Source organism: Pipistrellus kuhlii, unplaced genomic scaffold, assembly GCF_014108245.1.
Source record: "Pipistrellus kuhlii isolate mPipKuh1 unplaced genomic scaffold, mPipKuh1.p scaffold_m20_p_9, whole genome shotgun sequence".
Taxonomy (NCBI): domain Eukaryota; kingdom Metazoa; phylum Chordata; class Mammalia; order Chiroptera; family Vespertilionidae; genus Pipistrellus; species Pipistrellus kuhlii.
The window spans coordinates 30,575,148-30,600,881 of NW_023425595.1; the positions used below are offsets into that span (position 1 = coordinate 30,575,148).

Consider the following 25,734-nt stretch of genomic DNA (forward strand, 5'->3'; position numbering starts at 1 on the left):
GATGTTTCTCTCTCTCTCTCCCTCTCTCTTCCTCTCTGAAATCAATAAACATATATTAAGAAAAAAAAAGAATATGGTTCCTTACTGACATTATTCTATTTCAAAGGACAACAAAGGTACTAATATTTGAAGTAGATTAATATTCTTTCCTAACATTCATATTTGAAATCACAGAAAATTAATCAACATGATTCTAGATCACGGCTTATGTGTTAGAAAATGAGAAAGTGAAAATGTTCTACTTTTCTTTTTTTTTTTCTTTTATATGTTTTCTTTTTAATTTTTTTTTATTTCAGAGAGAGGAAGGGAGAGAAAGAGAGAGGTAGAAACATCAATGATGGAGAGGATCATTGATTGGCTGCTTCCTGCATGGCCCCTACTGGGGATTGAACCCTCAATCCAGGCATGTTCCTGGACCAGTAATCAAACCACGATCTCCTGGTTCATGGGTCAATGCTAAACCACTGAGTCACACAAGACATTTATTTTATTTACACATCTGAAGAAAGGATTGCTTTTTAAAATTTTATTAATTTTTTATTTAGTATTTTATTTTAATTATCAGTTAGAGTTGACACTCAATATTATTTTCCTGCCGAAACCGGTTTGGCTCAGTGGTAGAGTGTCGGTCTGCAGACTGAAAGGTCCCAGGTTCAATTCCGGTCAAGGGCATGTACATTGGTTGAGGGCACATCCCCGGTAGGGGGTGTGCAAGAGGCAGCTGGTCGATGTTTCTCTCTCATCGACGTTTCTAACTCTCTCTCCGTCTCCCTTCCTCTCTGTAAAAAAAAATCAATAAAATATATTTTTAAAAAATATTATTTTCCTGTGACTATTTTCTGTCTACCAATTTGTATTTTTTAAAAATATATATTTCTTATTACTTTCACAGAGGATACAAACATCTGTACCATGGAACTAAATTGATACCCAATGCTATTAAGGTGTAGAAACAGAAAGAGCAAAGCCATCTGGGTAGTCCTGGGAGTTTTGTGTTTGTAGATAGTGTTTACCTTGGCCTGAACATAAGGCAATGTGTCAGCAGTCACTTAAAGGTATGTGATGTAGAGGGCCGCCTGAGAAGGCACAAGGACTTTCTTTTAATCAGTACTGATTTCTTATTTTTATCCATGTGCTTAGAATGAGGAATAGGACCTTGACTTACCCAAGTCTTGATATGATAAATCTCGTCCTTGATAAATCTCGTCCTTGTACCAAAAAATGAGGAACTTACCCAGGTCTTGATGAATAGGATCTGGGCACACCCGAAACTCCTTTTGACCTTAAACTTTCCCTTTGGAAATCAATAAATGTGCTGTGTTGTCTGTGGTGGGTGTGTGTACCTCTCCATCAGAGAGGTCGTGCCCACCTAGTGCCCAGCTTGATGAATCTATTTCTGCCTCTTGTCTCTTTCTTTCTCTAATTTCTTAATCCCCAGCTCCTCCACTCAGGAACCTGTCGTTTTCCGCGGAAAACAGAAAATGCCCACTGCAATGTATGTTTAGACAGGAGATGTGTTCATATACTCTAGATGACACACGTGGCAGAGACCTGTGAAACATAAATTCCAATGAGGCATCTGTTATTAGAATAGAAAAGACTTAATATTAGGCTGGTTATATGCTGAAGAGATAAAATCTGTCATATTACAAACATATTAAGTGTCATCATGAGTTAAATTGTGTCCTTCTAATAAATATTGAAATATAACCCCCAGAATGTTTGAGAGTCACTTTATTTAGAAACTGCTGAGGTATTTATCAGCATCTAGAAGGGTTCAGGAATCTGGGAAAGGGGCAGGGGTTTGGAAAGAGGCTGCACATAAATTAATAGTGTTATGCCCAGACTTCGTGATCCCCAAGGATCACCAGGGAGTCTGATGCAATAAACAAAAGAGCCTTTTCCATGCTAGCATGGGCTCTGTCCCACTCACGCCGGCAGCGTGTCGGAAGAGAGAGCAAACTTTGCCAAGCCCTGGGGTTTTATGCCTGTCGGTGGTGATGTCCCTGCCTCGGCTGACCCTGATTGGTTGGGTGAAGGCTAGGGTTCAGTTACAAAATGGAGGATAACTTCGCCCTGCCCACAGTGGAGTCAGGAGTTTGTCCTCGCTCCGCCCTGCCCTTTCAATAGAAACTAGAAATATAAATTTGGAATACATGGGGGATCCAGAGGAAACGTAGCTGTGGGGAGCGGCTGCAGTGTTTGGACAAGTTCAAGCCCTGGATTAATGAGAGGGCACAGTCCTCTTGTGGCCACGTGCAAGCCCCAGCTTGGAGGGTAGGGCCCTCCCAGCACAGTTATAGCCAACAGCTGTGGTTGTGAGCTTGAACCTATGGTCTGAACATGTACCACACGTGCCTGAGTGATGTGGGCTTGAGAGAGTTCAGGTGCGTGTAGTTGAGTAGGATTGAAACCCATGGGAATGTTGTAAACATCTTGATCATGCCCTTACTTTGCCTCGCGGCATCTGCTATAAAATATGCTGTTGTCGTTCAGAGAAGCAGCATCCCACTTAGACCCAGCTTTCATTCCCTTGTCTGTCTTTTCCAAGCCCTTCAGCCGCCCCCACTCAGGTTCACCCTTGGCTGTGCTGTTGCAGCACACTTAGCTAGAGTAACCAAATTCTCTCTGAATCTCAGGACCCAAGGCTCTTTATTAACACAAATTGCCTTAGAGCAAAGCAGATATACATATCAAAAGGCAAGGTTTGGTATACAGTAGGCATTGTCAGATTGGGGAAACTGCCCTCAGCTGTCCAGCAGCAGGCTCTCATATGTATCTTCAGTTTTGGGAAAATGCCTACAGCTGTTCAGCTGTTTGGCCTGCAGGAGGTAATAAAATATAGATTTTCAGGTTTGGGGAAATGCTTTCAGCTATTCCAGCAGGCAGTAATATATATCTTCAGCCCTGCTGAATATAGAAGCCCATCAACCTTTTGATGAAACTTCTTGCATTTATGACATGCTGGAATTAGCTCCCAGCAGAAACAGTGCCTTTGCAGGTGATAATGTTAAAATAAAATCAATAGGGTGGCCAGGACCGGTTTGGCTCAGTGGATAGAGCGTCGGCCTGTGGACTGAAAGGTCCCAGGTTCAATTCTGGTTGGGGGCATGTACTGTGGTTTCGGGCACATTCCCAGTAGGGGGTGTACAGGTGGCGGCTGATCGATGATTCTCTCTCATCAATGTTTCTATCTCTCTATCCCTCTCTCTTCCTCTCTGTGAAAAACCAATAAAATATATTTTAAAAAATCAATAGGGTGGGCCTTAATCCAACATGAATGTGTCCTTATAATAAGGGGAAATTTGTACAAAGAGAGACATACATATATTAAGAATGTCATGTGAAGACGAAAGCTGAGATCAGGATGATTCCACTGCACACAAGGAATGCTACCGAATGTCACCCAACGTTTGAAAGTCATATGAAGGGTTTAGTTAACATCCTTAAAACTTTTCCTGTACTATAGTTCAGTAAGTACCAATGAGAAGGTGAACCAGCTCTTGGCATCCAGATACCTGGGAAATTATTTAGATGTGTAAAAAAGAGTGAATACAGTTTTATATAGTGGGTCCATGTGGCATTGTGATTTTAATTAAATTTTTTCAATATTTATAAAATGAACTTTTTCCTGTTTTGAGGGACCTGTAATAGCCCCGAGAATTCAGTTAGTATACACCAGATATGGATCTTTTTTGGCATAAAACACCGATACATGATCTCTGAGATGAGGGAGTAAAAGCAACATCAAAATCTAAGTAACACAGAGATCAAGGTTCAAGTTGCTCAAAGGTGAGACTAAGATGGTGTTCTTTTTTAAAAATTACTACCTCCATTTGAAATGAAGGAAGCTGGCCAGAAATGAGCTGTTCCTTGTGCCTGGGGCAGTGGTGATCCTAAATTCCATTCCTGTTTTAACATCTAGATTTCTCGTGATAATATCTGTTGCCACCTACAGCTAGAATGAAGAAGTATTGTCTGTGAGCTTATTGTACATTTAAGAATAAAGGTTTGTAAAAATAAATACACAAATAAACAAATAATGCTAATTTAACAAATGAGTAAGAGACCAGCTCCAAGAAGATCTGATCCCTGGCAGAGCCCCTAAGAGCCCATCCCTCCCACATGCCTCCTGATGAGATCTCTCACTCCTGCTGGCCTCACCAGGAGTTTAGGCTTTATGAAAAGGGAGAACAGGGCTAATCTCTCAGGCTTCCTGGAGAGCAGGAGGAAGGGACTAACAGGGAAAAGAAGAGTATTCTGGCTCACCTTGGAAAGGTAGAAAGTCAAAACTACAGAATAGGAAGAAGACGAGGTAACTCAGCCTGGAGAAATAATGGTCCCTCCAAGGAATAAATAAGACTGCTATTTTAAATGCCCTTTCTCTAAATAAAGATCACTCTTCCCCTTGACTTCGTGTTTCTCTTTTCTGCCATGTCAGCAGACACCCACAAGCAGAGCAGCTTCAGAACTACAATTTAAGACACCAAACACATTCAGTCTGCTCCCCCAAAGCCTCCTCTCCTTTGTCCCCAGAAACTACCCTTCTTGCTTTCAGGAAATGTATAGGTGGAGTCTTAACTCAGGGAAGGGGATAAGCTGTAAGTCTAGACAAGATTCACTTAGCAAGGGAGTGACCAGCTCTCCACAGAGGAGTTTCCCCACAGGAGTGGAGTGAGAAATGAAAGCTAAGTTAATAGGGGTAGAAATGAAACAAAGGAAGCAGAACAGAAATTTAGGAACAGTAACAATGGGAGGTCACCAGTCAGGACACTGAGGAAAGTCAATGCTTCAGCATATATATATATATTTTTTCTTTTGAGAGCCAAATTTTTTTATTTTATTTACTTTTTTTAATCTTTATTGTTCAGATTATTACAAATGTTCCTCTTCCCCCCCCTCCCCCAATAGCTCCCCTCCACCAGGTTCCCACCCCACCCTCTGTTCTTTCCCCACCCCCCATTGTCCTCATCCATAGGTGCACAGTTTTTGTTCAGGCTCTTCCTGCACACCCACTCCCCTTTTCCCCGAGAATCGTCAGTCCACTCCTCTTCCATACCTCTGATTCTATTATATTCACCAGTTAATACTGTTCATCAGGTTTTTTTAATTCCCTTGGCTTTTAGTTTCACTTGTTGATAGTTACCCATTTGTTGTTCATAATTTTTATCTTTATCTTCTTCCTCTTCCTAAAGAACTCCCTTCAGCAATTCATATAATTCTGGTTTGGCGGAGATGAACTCCTTTAACTTTTTTTAATTTGTGAAGCTCTTTGTCTGGCCTTCGATTCTGAGTGATAGCTTTGCTGGGTAGAGTATTTTTGGCTGTAGGTTCTGGCTATTTATCACCTTGAATATTTCTTGCCATTCCCGTCTGGCCTGCATGGTTTCTGTTGAGAAATCAGCTGACAATCGTAAGGGTGTTCCTTTATAGGTGCTTTTCTTTTGCTGCTTTTAATCTCTCTTTGTCTTTTGTTCTTGGAATTTTAATTATGATGTGTCTTGGTGTGGTCCTCTTTGGATTCCTTTTGTTTGGGGTACTGTGTGCTTCCTGGATTTGTAAGTCTATTTCTTTCACCAGGTGGGGGAAGTTTTCTGTCACTATTTCTTCCAGTATTCTTTCGGTATCTTGCTCTCTCTCTTCTTCTGGGACCCCATAATTCTGATGTTGATTCGTTTGAAATTGTCCCAGAGATTTCTTACACTATCTTCAACTTTCTGGATTCTGTTATCTTCTTGCTTCTGTGGAGAGTGTCCTCTGGCTCTTTGTGTTCAAAATCTTTGACTTGATTCTTGCTATCTTCCATTCTGTTTTTGGACTCTGTATAATATTTTTTATTTCAGACAATGTATTCTTTATTTCTAGTTGATCCCTTTTCATATCCTCATAGGTCTCATTATTTTATTGGCCTTTTCTAGGATTCTTGAAAAACCTTATAACCGTGGTTTTGAACTCTATATCCAGTCGCTTCTTGTCCTCTATTTCTTTTGTTTGTGATCTGTTTCCTTGTCTCGGCATTTTCACAGCTTCCATGAGTTGGTAGGGTGGCTTTGTGTGCTAAGGTGTCCTATATGGTTCAGTGGATCAGCCTCCCAGTTACCTGAGGTGGACAGTCTTGGTGTAGCCCTTTGTGGGCTGTGTGTGCAGTCTTGTTGTTAAGCCTTGCTTGTTTTTGGTATCACTGGGAAGCATTGATCTCCAAGCCAATTGGCTATGAGGATTAGAAGTGTCTCAGCTAGGAGGGTTTCTTAATTCTGCTTGGATGGGGTGGGGTCTCAGGGTGGCACAGACAAGCCTTGCTCAATCCCACAAGATTGATTGCAGGCGTGTACACCTCTTTGGTATAGGCACAGACAAGCTTTTATTTTTGTCTGTCCCTCACTAATGAGAAAGCTAGCCACTGGAAGGGCTTCTGTGCTCTGCTTGGATGTGGCAGAGTCTTGGGGTGGTGCAGGCAAGCTTTGGTCAGCCCCTCCCTACGAGGGTCTGGTTTCTGAGAACTGCAGTAATGGCCGCTGGCTTCACACACCTCCGAGAGATCTCTGCCCACTGCCTGACAGTCTGGCTTCTTCCTGTCTGGGGCCATCTATCAGAGAATAGGGTGGTTCTGTTTTCCTCCCAAATAAGAAAGCCAGCCACGCATTTGCTGTGTGCAGAGAGTAAGCCAGCAGTGAAGTCTGGCAGCCGCCTTTTCGCACGTGCAGTTCTCCGCACCTTCACAGTCCCTGAGGTTTAGCATGCCTTCTCTCTCCTTCCCAGAAGGCAGAGCCTCCTCTCAGCCAGCTGTCTGGCACTTCAGGGCGATGTTTCCCCTGTTTTCCAGTTCTAAATTCAAATTTGTTGTGGTAGGCTGCATTCAGGTGTCTACCTTATGCCACCATCTTGGTTTCTCCTGCTTCATATTCTTATAATTTTATCCGTTTTGTAGATTATTCTAGCAAGAATATTTGAATAAGAAGAATGTGAAATCTAATGACAGTCTACAGCTTTCCTGACTATTCAGAATTTCAATTCAATTCTATACCTACTACATAAGCTTATCCTATATTTATATCCTAGAAAACTTACTGGGGATAATGTCATGATTCAGGAAGTCTGAGTACCTGTCCTTGTAATGCAGAGTGTGATAGGGAAAATAATCAGTTGCAGAGCTCTGTTAGTTTGAGTTAAATTGTAGCAGCTGTCCTGGTGAAAGGTAAATTTGAAATTTTAGTGAAGATCTTTCTTTCCAAATAGCAGCTACTAAGAGCTAGTATTTAGAAAATTTTTGAACCTATTGACATTTTTTTCCCATAATACTATTGAATTTGAGCTGGCCCCTTAGATAACTACCAGTTTTTGTTTCTGACATAATGTGATACAGCTGTAACAGTGACATGTTACCAGCAACTAAGAGGCAGGAAGCGCATGGAGGTTGACACATGGTGCTCTTCAAGTGGAGTCTTTCTCTGGGAAACACTCACCCCTCCAAAGGTGTCCACTTTCCCCACTTCTTTGGGAAACATTTGGACCTTTTTACACCATCAATCAAAAGCAGAACTAAAAACATTATATATTTTTTAAAAATATATATTTTATTGATTTTTCACAGAGAGGAAAAGAGAGGGATACAGAGTTAGAAACATCAATGGGAGAGAATCATTGATCAGCTGCCTCTTGCACACCCCCTACTGGGAATGTGCCCGCAACCCAGGTACATGCCCTTGACTGGAATCGAACCCGGGACCTTTCAGTCTGCAGGCTGACGCTCTATCCACTGAGCCAAACCGGTTTTGGCAGAACTGAAAACATTAAAAAATAAAAAATTTAACAAGGTACAATGTATGCATGACATAGTCTTATAATAAAAATAGACATGGAGGGCATCCAAAATGTCGATATTTTTCTAATGAAAGCACAGATATTTTGCCATTGTTTGTAACCCATAGTTGAGTAACATAAGCTTGCCTTAAAAACTCATCTTTGTTCACATATGTCATGAGGCAGGAACTGGAATTTATATAGGTGTATTTCCTGAGCTATATTGAAAATTTCCTTTTCATGGGAATGGATGGATTTATTTCTAACTATAAATAATCTCTTGATGCTTTGCAAGTGCAAAGATAAGCATGTAAATTTTGCACAAAATGCATTCTGAGAGCTGAAAATTTTTTCCTTATCGTATTTATCATCACATAATACTATCTTTTAGTATCCTCTTCATCCCCTTCATCCAACAACAGATTTATGAAGGCAGGAAGAAATCTTTATGTTATTCTTTATGGTGCCAGATTTATTACAAAATATTGGTATATGGGGAATGTTATTTCAGTAGAAAGACATACAGTTATATTGTAATGGATATAATTTTAATTACATTGAGCATGCTGATGCTGATCATATTTCTGTTCTATCGTTGGTGTTACTGTCAACATAATTGCTGTGGTCATAAATAAAAATGGTATTATTAGCATTTATATAAACTCCTTTGACCAATTTTATTTAAAAATTCTTCTCATGTTCTGTTTTGTTCCTAAGATGTTCTCAGATACTTACAATGTCTGTTTTTTATCTACACCACCACACTCTAACCACATTATTTCCTGTGCCCTGTTATTTTCAATACAGCAACAGTTAAAAATCATAGATCCAAAGTCAGGGAACTTTTCTCCATCAGAAGATGTAGGGACTAGAGGGAACACAGAGACTTTAGAACATAATATGCTGGGATGTGGACCACCACAACGTGCTTAGCTCTGGAGATGAACTTTAAGTGAAGGGGAGAGCATAATTCATTATGGTTTAGCATTTTTCTAAAAACCAGTAAATTTAGTTGTATTCTTTACTCAAGAACAATGACCTGTCTTATTTGAGAAGACCAGACATGCTTATCCAACCAAGGCCTGCATCAATCCACTCCAGATTCAACTCCTCTCTCACTGGGGGCTGGGAGTGAAATAACAGACTTATTTCCTTCCTGGGAACTGCCATATATATCAGACCACAGGAAAGATTGGGGCCAACATAGAGAAAACAACTGAAAACAAAAGTATGCTTGTGAGTACATGCATGGTGTGTGTGTGTGTGTGTGTGTGTGTGTGTGTGTGTGTATTTATCAGAGGCAGAGCTTGAGTAGTTTTGACAGTGCTGTCAAGGAACTGAAAAGTGTTGTATCTAAAAATTCAGGTCTTTTTTCCCTTGCAACTATAGACTTCATCCTGAATTGGAGGATTGGCATTCCAGTAACTGAAAAGACATGAAGTTCCTGGGTTTATATTTGTCGATAATTAAAAAGTATTGCTAGTAAATCATAGCCTGTCGTCATAGTAATGAGGTGAAAGGAAGGCAAACCTCAAAGGGAAATTTTAGATAAATTTCACACACACACACACACACACACACACACACAGGAATGCCCATTTTACAATTCATTTTTTTAAATTTATAGTGTATTAATCCTCTCATGAAAAATCTGCACAGTCATCACAGATAAAGTCACCAAAGAATCTTTATTCTTTTAAAAAATATATGTATTTTATTGATTTCCACAGATAGGAAGAGAGAAGGATAGAGAGCAAAAATGCCGATGAGAGAGAAACATCAACCAGCTGACTCCTGCACACCCCATACTAGGGATGTGCCCGCAACCAATGTGCATAAATTGACCGCAATCAACCTGGGACCTTTCAGACTGACGCTCTAGCCACTGAGCCAAACCGGTTCGGCGAGAATCTTTACTCTTTCTGTTCAATCTCCAGCTCACTTTTTGCCAGCACCAACATTGGCCTTAGCAGTCCCCCTGACTTTCTTCATTCTGTTCTTGCGTTCCTTCCTCTGTTTCCTCGAGGTCTTCTTCTTCTCATATAGGCCATGTCTTGCAAGCCTATGTTTGGTTTCATTTTTCTTTGCATAGTCCAATGAATCATAAATCATGCCAAAACAAGTGGTCTTGCCACTACCAAAGTGGATTCTGAATCCAAACACAAAGATGATATCAGGTGTGGTCTTATACATTTTGGCTAGTTTTTCCTGAATTTCTGTCTTGGGTACTGTTGCCTTCCCAGGGTGAAGGACATCAATGACCATTTGCTTCCACTGAGTAGTTGATTGATCATGACCTTCCTGGTCTGGATAGTTACCATGACATTTATGATGAAGGTTTATCTTCAAGCAGCGGGGAGGGGGTGGGGGGCAGGGGATGGGGGGTGGGGGGGAGAAGAGCTGCAATTATTTTCTATATCAAAATGTGAGTCATTTGGAAATTCCTATGGACATGCAGGGATGAGAGCAGCTAATAATTGATAATAGAACCATTTAATTAGTTAATTAATCTATTTACTTTAACTTTTACTTTTTGGGAAAAAGATTTGGGAATAAAAATGCCAAAGACAAGGGGGTTCCACAAGTTCTGGATTGGTGGGAATATCCATTGCAGAAATAATGCCCCTGTTGTCTCATTGGAGAAGAAATGGTTTTTCTTTTTCCTTAAAACTTGCACATCACTGCAAAAGTAAGGCTGACCTGGGCAACAGAACACTTAACTACACATTTGTTTAGAAATCTCACAATTGTACTGGCTACACTACTATATTTCTGTGAATAATAACTTTTTTATTTTTATTTTTTATTTTAATCTTCACTCAAGGATATTTCCCCCCATTAATTTTCAGAGAGTAGAAGGGATGTGAAGAGATACACAGAGAGAAACATCAATGAGAGAAAGATATATCAGCTTGTTTGCTCTTGCACACGACCCAGCTGGGGCCAGGATCAAGCCTGCAACCAAGGTATGTGCCCTGGACCAGAATCAAACCAATGACCATCCCATCAGTAGACCAAAAATCTAACCACTGAGCCAAACTAGAGAGGGCAATAATAACTTTTTAACACAGAGCAAACATAAACCACATTCAAGTTCAATTTCAATAACATATTTACTGTAGAAAAATGAGAAATATTAGATTAGAAAACTGTACAGCAATATTTATTTCATAATTAACTAAAATTTAAAGAAAGTTATAATTCTTTCATCAAGTTACCTAATTTCTTAAAACTAATTAGAAAAATAATGTTGAAAGTAAGCTAAACTAATATGTGTTCTTAAAATAATTTATTGCAGTCATAGTCAGAGGACAGCATACTTGATTACTAATTATGTACTAGCAATGACAGAGGTTCTTAAAAACATTCTGTTATTTAATTTCCATAATAATACCTCAAGTAAGGTTCATATATATACATTTTTTTACAAATGTGAAATAGAATATTCTAGGATTTAGTTTATTTGACCAGGACTAATATGTAATAACAGCAGAATTATAATAAAACTAGAGGCCCAGTGCACAAATTTTGTGCACTGGGGTGGTGTGTGTCCCTCAGCCCAGCCTGCACCCTCTCCAATCTGGGACCCCTCAAGGGATGTCCGACTGTCTATTTAGGCTCAATCCTACCTGGCAGTTGGACATCCCTCTCATAATCCAGGACTGCTGGCTCCCAACTTCTTCCTTGGTTGCCTTCCTGATTGCCCCTTAATGCTTCTGCCTACAGCCTGATCACTCCCTAACCACTCCCCTGACAGCCTGATAGATGCCTAACTGCTCCCATGCCAGCCTGGTCACTGCTAACTGCCCTTCCCTGCTGGCCTGATCGCCCACAACTTCCCTCCCTTGCAGACCTGATCCCTCCCAATAGCCCTCCCCTGCTGGTCATCTTGTCACGGCCATCTTGTATTCCATGTGGGGACAGCCATCTTTGACCACATGGGGGCAGCCATCTTGTGTGTTGGAGTTATGGTCAATTTACATATTACTCTTTTATTAGATAGGATGCTCAATGTAACACACACATGTGCATGCACGTGCTCACACGCACATACACACATAAGCACTCACATAAACAGTCTTATCTATTACTGGCAGAGCTGGACTAGTCTAGACAACAGCACAGAGGTATATGGGATCTGAAACATGAGACTTCAGTAAAAACTACCTGAGTGCCCCTTAAGGCAAAAACCTGTTTAATGAGACACTGACACAGTTTATATTTCTCAGTAATGAATAGGAAAAATGTTTATTCAGTTGAGACACTTACATGTTATACACTTAATGACATTTTGCTTCTCACAATGATTCTAACTATGGTGGATTTTATTACCAGGACTATTTAAAGAAAATAAAATCAGCATTCAAGTATTTTATTTATGGTTCACTGTGCATATGTGAAGAGACTGGATTTGAATTCAGACACTCTGGACACAAAGCTTTCACTCTTGGTACATATTATTTATAATATTTTCTCCACTTTTTGATGAATAAAGAACATCATGGGGTAAATTGACACACACCTGAGGACTCATTCTGAAGTGAATGACTCCTATACAGGGTTTTTAATAATGTACAAAAGCTGTTAAAAAGCTTTCTATCATCTTCTCCATCAGAGGCAGAGGATATGAGATTTTAAAAATTGGTAGAGATGTTACCAATATGCATGTCATTTTTTTTTATGAAGCATTAGTCATTTTCCTTAGAATTATAAAAATGATTAATCATGATTCTTTATTAATAAAAGTAAGATATTGGGATAAATATAACATGTGGCAAATTGTATACCCTACTGATGATGGAAGGGTATTCAAATCAGAAGAAAAGTAGCAACAAAGATAAGATGGTGACAGTGATGCAGAAAAACTCAGTTTGTTAGATTCATTCAAGGAAAGAGGCTCTACTACACAGAAGTGGGTGAAGGTATGAGAGGTTTAAGAGCTTGGAGAACACAGTTTCAGGGAGCCAGGACAATTCATAAAATTGAAATATGGATACACTTCATTATTAAACAAACATGAAGAGAATTTATAGATGAGAAACCCATGGTTTGTGATATTCAAAAATGAGATATTAGAAGTATTATAGTCTAGGAAAACTCCAATACGACGGGGAGGAACCTTCAGGAACAGGGGTAAGGATGAGGGTTCGGAGGAGGGAGAATCCACAAAAGCCTTATATTCAGACTCATTCTGTAACCCTATAACCCAGTAACCATTTTTAGGTTGATACTGAGAGCAAACAGGCTGATGATTTTTATCTTGTTTTCTAAAATTCACCCTATTGGGGTAAATTTTCTTCTTACATACCCCCAAAATCCAGGCATGTGTCTGTGACACGTCTACCTCCCAGTAATGCTTCCCTGATGTAATAGGCGGTAATCCCAGGACACCATTATCCTCATCTTCTTCTCTCTTATATGGATAATGTGCTTTTTGATAACAGTCAAAGAAGTCACTTCTCACTTCTCTCTTATATGCATTAGTAGAAATATTTGAATTAGCCCTCTGATGATCCAGGGTCATATTTGCTGTAAAAAAATAATTACAGTGCTAGGTGAGGAAAATGATGTACTATTACTTGAGACATTGCAAGAGAGATCTTCAGAATAAAATGAGTAGGAACTGAGAAAAACTTGTTTGGGTCTTTGAAGAGCAGGATAACATTGTGGCAAATTAATATGCATGTGTGTTGAAAGGAAAACATGGATCTTCACAACCTCTCACACCCTCTCCCACTTCTGTGTAGAGCCTCTTTCCTTGGGTACATCTAACAAACTGAGTGTATCTGTACCACTGTCTCATCTTTGCTGACTTTTTTTTTTCTTTTTCTGATTTGAACACCCTTTCTTTATCAGTAGGAATATTTGCCTCGTGTTACATTTATCCCAATATCTTACTTGCATTAGTAAAGAGACCTAATAGAAATGCAATATTCTAAAAGGAGATGAGGACAAGCTAGCTTCATGATACTGTGATTTTTACTCACCCCAGTAGCGGCGCACCTCTGTTAGTTCTGAAATTAGAAAAATTACATAATATAAAATATAAGCAAAATATATATTTTGTCTACATGTCTACATTCAAATCTATTTTCTCTCCGGATCAGGGGAAAGACTGGTGTCTATGTAAGGTGATACATGGAAGAATGAGAGGTGAACAAGACAGTTGACCACTCCCCAGTGAATATGCCCATATAGTCAGCACATAACATCCATTTTCCTTTGTCTCCTCTACCCACACCTAGAAACTGAACTCTTATTCTCTAACCACCATCATAATAAGAATCCACAGATACCCACTTGCTCTAGCATTCCTCACCATTAAACACTTGCAGCATCCCTCTCAGATCAGGAACTTGGAACACTCTTCTTTGTTTCTTGGAAAGAGTTTCTAGCTTCCTCAGAGTGAAGGTCTCACTCCTAGGGACAACAAAAAAAATCACACCTCTGGAATTTTTGTCTTTCCAAAACCACTTATTTTTATCTATTTACCCTATTGAACACTGGAGGCCCTGACCATGGACCTCTGAGACAATAGAGGGTATACCTCTGCACTTAGAGCTCTTTTCTGGACCCCTGAAAAAGTAGAAGGTAGACTTCTGAACTTAGAGCCAAAAAAATTGTGCTTGGTCCACTTTCCACTTTCCAAAAGGTCCAGGTGCCTTTTGTTTGATCTTGGGAAGGAGTATATCTCTCAGAAGCACAGTTTATTCCTTTCAACATGAATATCCCCTCCCTCTCTAATTTCTAAAAATCATATGAAATTATATGAAATAGTGGATTTCTTTAAAATGCAAAATTTGGTACCTTGCAATGAATTAATGTAAGGAAAAGCCATGACATGGATGTAGAGTTTCAGCATTATGACAAGAAAGGAAGGTTGCAGAACCTAGTTCCTGGTGGTTTGAGACATTCTGTGTGGGAATATTGTCTGGAGAGGAACAAAACCTTTAAATATAGGGAGGCCCATGGAACAATATGTGAGATTTCAGTTGCTCTGGGGGAAAAAAATGTAACATTTGGAAAAGATATTATAGACACTGTACTTACAGTGGTCTGAATTTCATGTGCTTGGAAGAGATTGATGTTACCAAGTAGAAATTCAAATTTAGACCTAGCAGTAGCTGCTTTAACCAAGTGGTTAGAGCATCAGTCTGAGGACTAAAGGATCACAGGTTCTGTTCCTATCAAGGGCATGTGACCCAGTTGCAGGTTTAAAGTTTAGACTCAGTTTGGGCATGTGTAGGAGGCAACCAGTTGATGTGTCTCTCTCTCATATTGATGTTTCTCTCTCTCTCTCTCTCTCTCTCTCTCTCTCTCTCTCTCTCTCTCTCTCTCTCTCTCTCTCTCTCTGTCTCTCTCTCCCTCACTATCACCCTCCATACATTCCAATCACTATCTGACAATCAATGGATAAGAAGTAGTACCGTGTTTCCCCCCAAATAAGACCTACTTACAGGTTTCCTTCTGAGTGAAATATAAGGCATCCCCCCGAAAATAAGGCCCCCCCTAGGCTCTGTCTCAGAATGCTATTGCTAAACATGAGAGATTTGGTGCACTGATTCTGAAAGAAATGGAGTCACAAGAAATTCACCAGGAAATTCAGGAATTGGATTGTTATGATGATATTCCAGAAGATGATGACATGATTGTCATTGAATAAATGAGTAAATTCTTGATACTGTAGGATTCACAGTTTGTCTGGTTTGTGTTGACAACTACCGTACTACCGTACTGTATACAGGTAATAAATTTCCTTTATTTTCATTTAACAATAAATGTGTACCGTATTCTTCTTCATGGAAAAATAAGACATCTTCTGAAAATAAGACCTAGCGCATCTTTGGGAGCAAAAATTAATATAAGATACTGTCTTATTTTTGGGGAAACAGGGTATTTTTGAGGATTAAAAAATTTTTGGACCCAAAGATGGTGCCCTTCCATTGCATCAAAAGTACATGAGCAAGAGCCCTAGTTGGTTTGGCTCAGTGAATAGAGCATCAGCCTGTGGACTGAAGGATCCCAGGTCTAATTCCAGTCAGAAGCATATGTCTGGGTTGTGGGCTTGATCTCCAGTAGGCGGGGTGGGGTGGGGGGGGGGGAGGAGAAGTAGGCAGTTGATCAATGATTCTCTTTCATCATTGATGTTTCTATCTCTCTCTCCCTCTCCCATCCTCTCTGAAATAATTTTTTTTTTTAAAGAGTACGTGAGAAAGATGGATCAATTATTTGTGTCAGGGTCAAAATATTCCTTAATATTTAAGTCTGTTTTTTGGAAAATACAGAGAAACCATTTTGGTTTGAGTGTTTTATAACTATTGAGAATAAACCAGATTTTATGGTAGGATATTTAGGTGGGGAGAAGGTGCCAAGTTTGGATTAGAGGCAGTTAAACATAAGATGATGCAATATCAGGCTCATATGACCACATTAATTTTGTTCAATCAGCATGTCTGTATCTAACTTAGATTTCTGCAGTTCATAGGTGATGGTTTTATTGTTGGAATGTCATATTTCCTTCAGCTCCTAAGTAACCAGAATTTGAAACAACTCAGTTATATTTAAATTTCTGCTCTGGGATAGAATATACCAGGTCTTTTTATATTGGGAGAAAGTCAATTGGTAGGGGGGGGAGGGGTGTGGGGAGACATATGTACTACTATTTATAATACTTTAAACAATAAAAAAAAATTTTTTAAAGTACTCAATCCATATGTGAACAGAAATTCAAGATAAAACTACAACCAGCCTGTTCTGCCCTGAACAATATTTTATCCTAATTAACTACCGGATAACTTTAATGGCTTTAAACCTCTTGTTACAGGAGAAAATGTTCATTGTTCGTCTTTCACACATACCTTTTCAGGATGCCATTCACATCCTAGGGACAAAAGAGAAAATAGGAGTCATAATAATAAGTCCTCCTCACTTACAAAGCTTCATCACATCCCCAGCAACCCCCTGATCTGGTGGGAATAGAAATGGTCCTAATGTGAGAACAAAATAGTAAAGAAAAGACCTAGGTCTATCATTTCAGAAGACTCATAAAAAGTTGTCAGTTTCCCTAAAATATTGACCCTTGTGGCAGCATACCTTTAGCTTCCAGTACCTGGAGATGAGACATATTTATGAGAAAAGCATGAGGTCTCTCATATTTCCCATGTTCCTAAGACTCCTCATGAAATTATTTGAATAATTTCATGGTTTGTTCATTTATTCAAGACAAATGTAAAGTGATTAACTATACTTGTCAAGTTTTATGCCTTGATCGGAAGAATCAAAGATGAGTAGTTATAGTATTCCTCAAAAATTCACATGGCTTCCATTGAGTGTGCAAGCAAACAAATGTATTAATGTAGGTATTTCTCAAATCTCCCTTCTTGTTACGCCCACTATCCACAGTTCATCTTATACACACCCTTAAATTTGACACATACTTATGTATAATTTTTTCCAAAGTCTTTATTTTTACTCAGATGTGTCTTTTTAAATGCAGGTTACTGTAATGCCTAGTAAGCAGCCACAGGAACCAGTAACTTAGGCTGATTACTATGTAACTTACTTTTCAGCAAACAAATTACTACCTCTTTTATATACCTTTGTCCATGTTACCAAGATCTATTTGGTCACTGTTCTAAACACTACAATATTTACTGTGTTTCAGTCTCTAATAAGCCAGTTTAGTTCATATTATTAATTTTTTGTCATCTGAACTTGTTTATCATCACAGATTTATTCCTTTAAACAGATATGCACAAATATATTTGGTATCACCTATCTGAGACTAATTTTTTTCATAAAGCCCAAAACTAGGCCAACCAGAGCATCAACATACACACACATACAAAAAAAAAAATTTTTTTTTGCTTTGTTCTCTGTATTAGGGTTTTGTTTTTTTGTACATGATAAAAAAAAATTACAAATAGGTAATGTAGAGAAGATGAAAATGAATTTGGGGGACAGTTGTAATTTAATTAAGCTTCATTTTGAAGCTCAAACATTGCAATCAGGATCTGGTTTATTGAAGTCAGGATTTGGTTCATTCTCAAAACTCTATTTACCTCATTATTGACTTTATCCTCAGTTCATAAAAAAAAAAAAAAAATTATTTCCTCATATAAATTTTCCCCCAAAAGTATATCTTCCCAGTTATATAAAATAATTCCAAGGCCTATATGGCATGGACCTGCATTGGATTAAGTGCCCATATTAAAAGTATCATTCACTATTGCTGAAGTAATATAAAGCAATGTTGGAGGCAAGTATCCATATTTTACTGGAATTAATTTAGTATTAATATGCATTAGATCTTGATAAAATAGGATGCATATTGTAATGAGAAGAGCAACTACCACAAAAATAAAAACGCATAAAACAAATTTTATACTAGAAATATTTGGTTAACTCAAAAGAAGCGATTCAATGAGAAAGAGAACAATAAAAATTTAGGTGGAATATAAAAGCTAATAGCACAATATAAGTTATATAGAGCTACGTTAACAATTGCATTAAATTCCATTGCCTTAATTTACATTTAAAAGACAGAGAGTGCTGGACTAACTAAAAAGCATCTTATAGTATTGCTGTTTACAGGAGATATATTTTGGATTCAAAGATACAAATTTGGCAAAAATAAAAAGAGAACCTTGGACAAAATGATGGATTAAGTAAATAATGTGCTTGTTTCCTCCAAAACTTGAATCAAAATTATATTTTAATTATAGAATAACCACATTTGAGAACCACATGATGACAAGCTGAACAGACTGCTATAACTAAAAATTTGAAGAAGCCACCTTGAGGCTGGTAGGAAGGGTGGAGATGAAACTGGATGGTTATATACCCATAAGTGGAGGTTAAGAAATGGGTCAGCCATTTGGACTGAAGGGCGATTCCACTCACCAATGTACAACAACAATCAAGACTCAGCTACAATAAGAGAGTACACACAACCCAATAGCACCTTTTTCAGATGAATATGGAAACTGTACCATTGGTTCCCAAAGGACACCTACCATATAAGGCCATTTTGCCAAGGCTGAGAGATGTAACAGATATACCAAATGCATAGGAATAAACATGGAAAGGCAGCAAAAAAGATGAGGCAAAGAAACATGTCCCAAATGAAAGAACAGGGCAAAATTTCTGAAAAACAACTGAACAAAATGGAGGCAAGCAATCTACCAAATGTAGAGTTCTAAATCAAATGCAGGTTATAAGGATGCTCAATGAACTTAAGAAAAGAACAGATTATTTTACTGAGAACTTCAACAAAGAGTCAGGAAACTTGAAAAAGAAGACAGACAACATAAAAAGACCCAGTGAGAAATAAATAGAAAGAGAATCTTAAAGCAGCAGGAGAAGAGCAATCAGTTACCTAACAGGAGGCTCCTGTAAGACTATCAGCTGATTTATTTCTTTAAAAAAATATATATTTTATTGATTTTATACAGAGAGGGAGAGGGACAGAGAGCCAGAAACATCGATGAGAGAGAAGCATCAATCAGTTGCCTCTTGCACATCCCCCAGCGGGGATGTGCCTGCAACCAAGGTACATGCCCTTGACCTGAATCAAACCTGGGATCTTTCAGTCCGCAGACTGATGCTCCATCCACTGAGCCAAACCGGTTTCGGCTATCAGCTGATTTCTTAACATGAAATATTCAAAGTGATGAAAAGCAATGACCTACAACCTATATTACTCTATCCCACAAGGCTATCATTTATAATTTAGGGAACCATAAGGAGCTTCCCAGATAAGAAAAAGCAGAAGTTCACCACCACCAAACCAGTATTACCAGTAATGTTAGAGACTCAAGAAAAAGAAAAATATATAAATAAGAATAATTGTAATGTAGAAGACATGACTGAAATATGGTAGCACTCATACTTGGGTAAAAACTGCTGTTTGAATTTTAACCTTGCTATCTGACTTCTACCTTCGATTGCTTGCTTAAACAATAGGGTAGTTACAGGAGATTGACTCCCACTGACTCAGTAGCTTCAGGGGTAGAAACCGTAGATAACCTTTAGTTCTGCTTTTGTATTATGGGCAAGATAGGGCCACATCCAATGTCAAGCAGAGTGTGACTGGGAACCAACCCTGCAGGCTGTCCCCAGTCTTTAGAATTTAGTCCTGAGGGGCCAATCAGGGTTAGCCGAGGCAGTGACATCACCGACCTGAATAAACTCCTGGACTGGGCGATATTCGCTCTCTTCCGCCATGCTGCCGGCATGAGTGGGATAGCCTATGCTAGCATAGAGATGGCTCTTTTGTTTATTGCATCGGACTCGGCTCCCTGGTGGTCCTTGGGGATCATGACTGGAATCCCCAGCCAGGACCATGAGGGACCCCCATTCCGAAGAGCCTGACTGGCCGCGGAAGGTGTGTGTTTGTCTGTGTTTTTGTGTGAGCGCTCTGGAGGGACTGCCCCTCCATCGGGGCTCTCACCTGGGTGTTTGCCGGCTGCTGCGTCAGCCAAGGTTTGAGCCCGGATTCGAATCTGTAATAAACTCTAGCATGCTTAATCAAATTGGCTCCGGTGGTCCATCTCTTGGGGACTCGCTTCATAACAATGTCCAACAATATCAACCAGCTCAATTTGACTCTAACTGCCATCTATAGACCCTTTCACCAAATTATTATACATTTTTTAAAAATTCATATAAAATTCATATTTAAGTATCAATATATTTAAAAGACTTAAGTTATAAAATATATGCTTTCTGATTAGAAAGGAATTAACTTTAAAATATGCAACAGAGCTGAAACCTGTTTGAGCGTTGGTCTGCGGACTGAGGGGTCCAGGACTGAGGGGTCCCAGGTTCGATTCCAGTCAAGGGCATGTATATTGGCTGTGGGCACATCCCTGGTGGGGAGTGTGCAGGAGGCAGTTGGTCGATGTCTCTCTCTCATAGATGTTTCTAGCTTTCTATCCCTCTCCCTTCCTCTCTGTAAAAAAATCAATAAAATATATTTAAAAATAAAATAAAATGAAATATGCACCAAAATAAAAAGTAAAATCACCAAGTGTTGTAAATTAAACAACACAGTTTCAAATATTTCAAGGGTTAAGATGAAAACAACAAAGAAAAGTTGAAAATACATTGAGTTGAATCTAAATACCAATAATCCAAAAGTGTGGGATATAACAAAAACTATGCATTTATATAATTAAAAAATAACAGAAAAGTTTGTTGAATCAGTGATCAAACTTCCCATTTTAGGAAGCTAGGAAAAGAACAATAAATTAAACCAATACACATATACACACAACCACATACACACACTTACGTATGAAAGTGCATTTACATATACATTCACAAAGTAAACTATATAAGTAAGAATATAACTCTATGATATTGAAAGGTTAAAAATTAATTAATTAATTATTGTAATTAAGTTTATTCTTGAAAAACATCAATAAAATTAAGCAAATATAACTTGAAATATGGTAGCAATCATACTTGGGTAAAAACTGCTGTTTGAATTTTAACCTTGCTATCTGACTTCTACCTTCGAAACAATAGGGTAGTTACAGGAGATTGACTCCCACTGACTCAGTAGCTTCAGGGGTAGAAACTATAGATAACCTTTAGTTCTGCTTTTGTATTATGGGCAAGATAGGGCCACATTCCAAAGTCCAGCAGGGTGTGACTGGGAACCGACCCTGAAGGCTGCCCCGTCTTTAGAATTTAGTCTTTAGGATCTAGGAACAGATAACTGATTGGCCAGTACTTTGTCCTGAGGGGCCAATCAGGGTTAGCTGAGGCAGTGACATCACCGACCTGAGTAAAACCCCTGGACTGGGAGAAATTCGCTCTCTTCCGCCATGCTGCCGGCATGAGTGGGACAGCCCATGCTAGCATGGAGATGGCTCTTTTGTTTATTGCATTGGACTCGGCTCCCTGGTGGTCCTTGGGGATCACGAATTCGTCTGGAATCCCCAGCCAGGACCATGAGGGACCCCGGTCCGAAGAGCCTGACTGGCCACGGTAGGTGTGTTTGTCTGTGTTTTTGTGTGAGTGCTCTGGAGGGACTGCCCCTCCATTGGGGCTCTCACCTGGGTGTTTGCCAGCTGCTGCATCAGCCAAGGTTTGAGCCCGGATTCAAATCTGTAATAAATTCTAGAATGCTTAATTAAATTGGCTCCGGTGGTCCATCTCTTGGGGACTCGCTTCATAACTTAACTAAACTGACAAAAAAAATCACTGAAATGAGGAATAAAAGATGGGCCAATACTGTAAGTACTGTATAAATGAAAGAGATTCTAAGAAATTATAATGACTAAATTCATGTTTGTAAATCTGACAACTTAGAATAGAAAAATTTCTACAAAGATGTACATTATAAAAAACTGATTCCAGAAATACACACACACACACACACACACACACACACACACACACACCAAGAAAATCTCACAAGTAAAAAAAATATTTATATTTTAAACCTTTCCCCAAAAAAGGCTCAGAGTTAGATGGTTTCACTGATGAATTTATTGAATAATGAAAGAATAAATAGTACCAATCCTTCTCAATAGCTTATCCAGAAAACAACTGTTTATTCAGAGGAAGAAGAAGAGTCTTATGCATTCTATGAAGAAAAAACAACTCTTGGATAATAAAGTGGTATCTGAAAAGAAAGTTCTCAGCTAGGTCACAAATATAGTGCCCTGCAGAATATAATTGAAGACAATAGATCTTTTCTCCACAGTCATTTTTGCTCTATAATTAGTACATTATAAAAGTAAAAATGATATTTTCCCTTGTTACTCATCATTTGATGATTTCCATAACCTCCAAAGTAGATGCAAGTAAGGGTTATTATAAGACCAAAGGAACCACAGTGTCACCATAACAAACAGCACAGCCACACATTAGAGGAAACTTAGTCTTTATTTTCCTCAAATTCAGACGCTGATGATTCATTCTGAGTCTTACCTGCAGCATCTCTGCTGTTGACCCCTGCAACCGACACTGCAGATCCCAGATGAGATCTCTCAACAACTGGCTCTGCTGGGTGAGCTCACTGCCACCCTGGGCCAGGTAACTGAGAACACTTCTCTCCTCTGTCTCCAGCCTTTGCAGCTCCTTCTCTTCCTCATGGTCCAGGATACCTCTCAGTTCTTTATAATAATCCTGGATACTTTGGCTTTCATTTTCTATTAGATTCTTCAGGAATGAAAAAGAAAGAGACTCAGGCTACCAGGAAGAGACTGGAAGCCAGAAAAAGAAGTATTTGATTTGGAAGTTAGGTGGAAGCACAGGAACAATTCTTAGGGAGGCTGATATTGCCTATTATGTCTTCTCATCACATCCCAAAATAATGGCCTCAAATCTGCACTGTTGAAAAATGGGACACATAGGTGTGGCTCAGCTCTCACAGAGCTGCCTAGGGCAGTCATGCCTTCCAGCAGTATTCCTGACCCCCACCTCAACCTCTATCTAATGTTGAACATGAGGGACATGAGCCATTGGCAATAGTCTTCCCCTGAAAGAGTTAAAGGCTCAAAATAATCACAGACATGAAAATAGAATTCACTAGCCTTCCTCACCAGATAATCTCTCTATGAGAATAACTAACCTACAAATATCTGTGTTAGTTTGTAACAGATTCATTTTCTGCCCGAGCCCTACCAAGGAAAGGATGAAGAATGACTAATCAATAAATATGTCCAGAGAACAAGAAGACAAGGAGATCCTAGTGACTAGCACCCAAGGTCCTACCCAGAATCTTATCTAGCTACCTCAGGAAGAGTCTCCTCCTACCTTCCAGGAAGTTGTTTCCTCTTCAAGGTAAGCTCCCAATTTTTCAGCTTTCTGCTGCTTTGCAATCAGACTGGCCAGAGCTCTCTGGATCTTCTCCTGTGAGAGAGGAATCACATCAGTGTCAAGCTTTGGGCTTTCTTATCATCAGGAGAGAGGACAAATGGGGAAGAAATCAGGTTTATCTCTAAAGAGACTTGAGTTTATAGAAACTAAAAAATGACAATTTGAATATGTGATTTGAAGGAAATCTGATATGGCTATGTATTCTTTAAGACTCAGGTCATATAAGTCACCATTACTATGGCAAGAGAAGACTGGCTCTTTTTGCCCTAGAAGAAAAAACTTGATCCTGTGTAAGGAAAGAATTTAGGGTTTGATTCGCTCTCCTGTCCAAAGGGACAATGATATCTTTGCTTGTGCACCAAGCTTCCACCTATTAGCATAAGGTATAAAAATGTCTACTTCTGATTTAGTGTCTGCTCATCATTTGAATGCACAGAAATATCTTTCAGGTCTTGGAAGGTGAACATAGGAAGAAATGTGACCACAGGCCTCAGTGTTATGGTGGCAATATAATTACAGTCAAATGCAAAGTTAAGATTTCCCATCAAATGCTATTTTCTGCCCTGTCTTTCCTCCATTCCAGTCTGTTACCTGGTACTCCTGGGCAATCTCCTCCATGAGGAATGTGTGGTGACCACGGTGCTCCTGAGACCGCTCACAAAGCCAGCAGATGATCTTCCCATCCTCCTTGCAGAAGAGCAGGAGTTTCTCTCCATGGTGCACACAGAGATCACTCTTTTGCTCCTCCTCTGGGCTCACCTTGACCTCCTTGAGCACCTCCACTATGTTAGCCAAATGCAGACTAGGCCGCAGGTTCCCAGGCTGGTATCTGATCCTGCACACAGGGCAGCTGCTCTCTCCTTGGCTGATGACGGACTCCCCATTGTTTGCAGTGATGCAGGCTTGGCAGAAGCTGTGCCCACAGTCCAGGCTCATGGGTTCTGTTAGGAGCTCCAAGCAGATGGGGCAGGTCATCACCTCCTTTATGTTCACCAGGACTCCTGAAGCCATCGCAGCTGTTCCTTGTTCCTTCCTACCTGTTCTGAACTGAGACTCCTCTTGTTCACTGATCTCTGCTTGGTTGGAAAGGTTAAAAGGGGGCAGAGTAAGAACAGTGGGAATAAATGTTGTTAATTGTATAGAAATCAAAGACAGGGAAAGAACAAATATAGGGACATAAAAGATGAGGTAGAGAGACAAAGGAATAATCACAGTGACTTGGCAAAAAGGATTTTTTATAACAATTTTAAATACTTTAATCTGACATGACAAACTTTATTTCTTTCTGTGCAATGGTTGTTATTGACCTTTACATTTACCGAACAAAGGGACGGTCTGAGGTCTCTTATACCAAGAAAAGATGTTTGTGTGATCCAACATCTCTCCTTCTTTTCTTTACCAAACAGATCCTCAGTAATAAATGCACCAAACCACTTTTGGGTCTGGGTTTCTATACCCACTCTTCTATCAGCAGGCAATGCTGCCCCTGGTATCTGTAGTATTCATTCTCAAACTTCAGTCAAGAAGTGTGTTCCTTTATCAGAAAGACCTGCTCTAACTTGCTTATTTACAGTGTAACCATTGCCATCATTTGCTGTGTGTTTGAAAAGATTTCTCTTATTATTTTGACATGATATGTGACACTGTGTTTGTGTACCTGGCAAGAGCAAACCCTTTATCAGATCTGTAAATAGAGACAGTAAGTGACTTACAAGGATCTCATCTTCAATGCACTGAGTTGCAATGAACCTACTATGTTCAAGGTCCCCATCAGAGGTCTGTTCCTACATTATTGAGTGAATCAAAGATGAAAGAAGTAACTTAGGAAATTGTGAGAATTTTTGTCTTGATAAAAGTTGAAATTTCACTTTTTCCTGGAAATTTTCCAATGACATTGATAGGAGCTTCATGGTGTGTATGTATGTTGACGGTGAATTGAGATAGCAAAATATACTTTAGAATCATGCAAGTCACATATCTGAAAAATTAGAAATTCAGATGAAATAGATATCAGTCTTTGGAAAGAAATCTCAAAATATTAAGAAAGGTCATTCAACTAGTTTTTTGTTTGTTTTTTTTACATATGTTTTTATTGATTTC

The 25,734-nt window shown here is 39.2% G+C and overlaps 1 protein-coding gene and 1 pseudogene across 7 annotated transcripts in view; both read right to left on the reverse strand.

Moving 5' to 3' along the window:
• The window catches only part of LOC118713480 (tripartite motif-containing protein 5-like), a 73,581-nt gene that overhangs the window by 18,346 nt on the left and 29,501 nt on the right, over nt 1-25,734 (reverse strand). For 2 of the 7 annotated variants that reach the window (XM_036428094.1, XM_036428099.2), the window contains 7 exons: nt 24,226-24,711; nt 23,572-23,667; nt 22,744-22,974; nt 16,659-16,681; nt 14,120-14,220; nt 13,788-13,814; nt 12,016-13,329 (listed from right to left, as the gene is read on the reverse strand). The exons of 3 other annotated variants lie outside the window; for them this stretch is intronic. In XM_036428094.1, coding sequence (XP_036283987.1) covers nt 12,734-13,329; nt 13,788-13,814; nt 14,120-14,220; nt 16,659-16,681; nt 22,744-22,974; nt 23,572-23,667; nt 24,226-24,711 — 1,560 coding nt within the window. In that variant the 3' untranslated portion in view covers nt 12,016-12,733. Of the gene's footprint in view, nt 1-12,015; nt 13,330-13,787; nt 13,815-14,119; nt 14,221-16,658; nt 16,682-22,743; nt 22,975-23,571; nt 23,668-24,225; nt 24,712-25,734 lie in introns of those variants that run through there. 2 more of the 7 variants (XM_045578064.1, XM_045578060.1) reach the window with 2 other exon arrangements.
• LOC118713517 lies at nt 9,411-10,124 on the reverse strand (annotated as a pseudogene).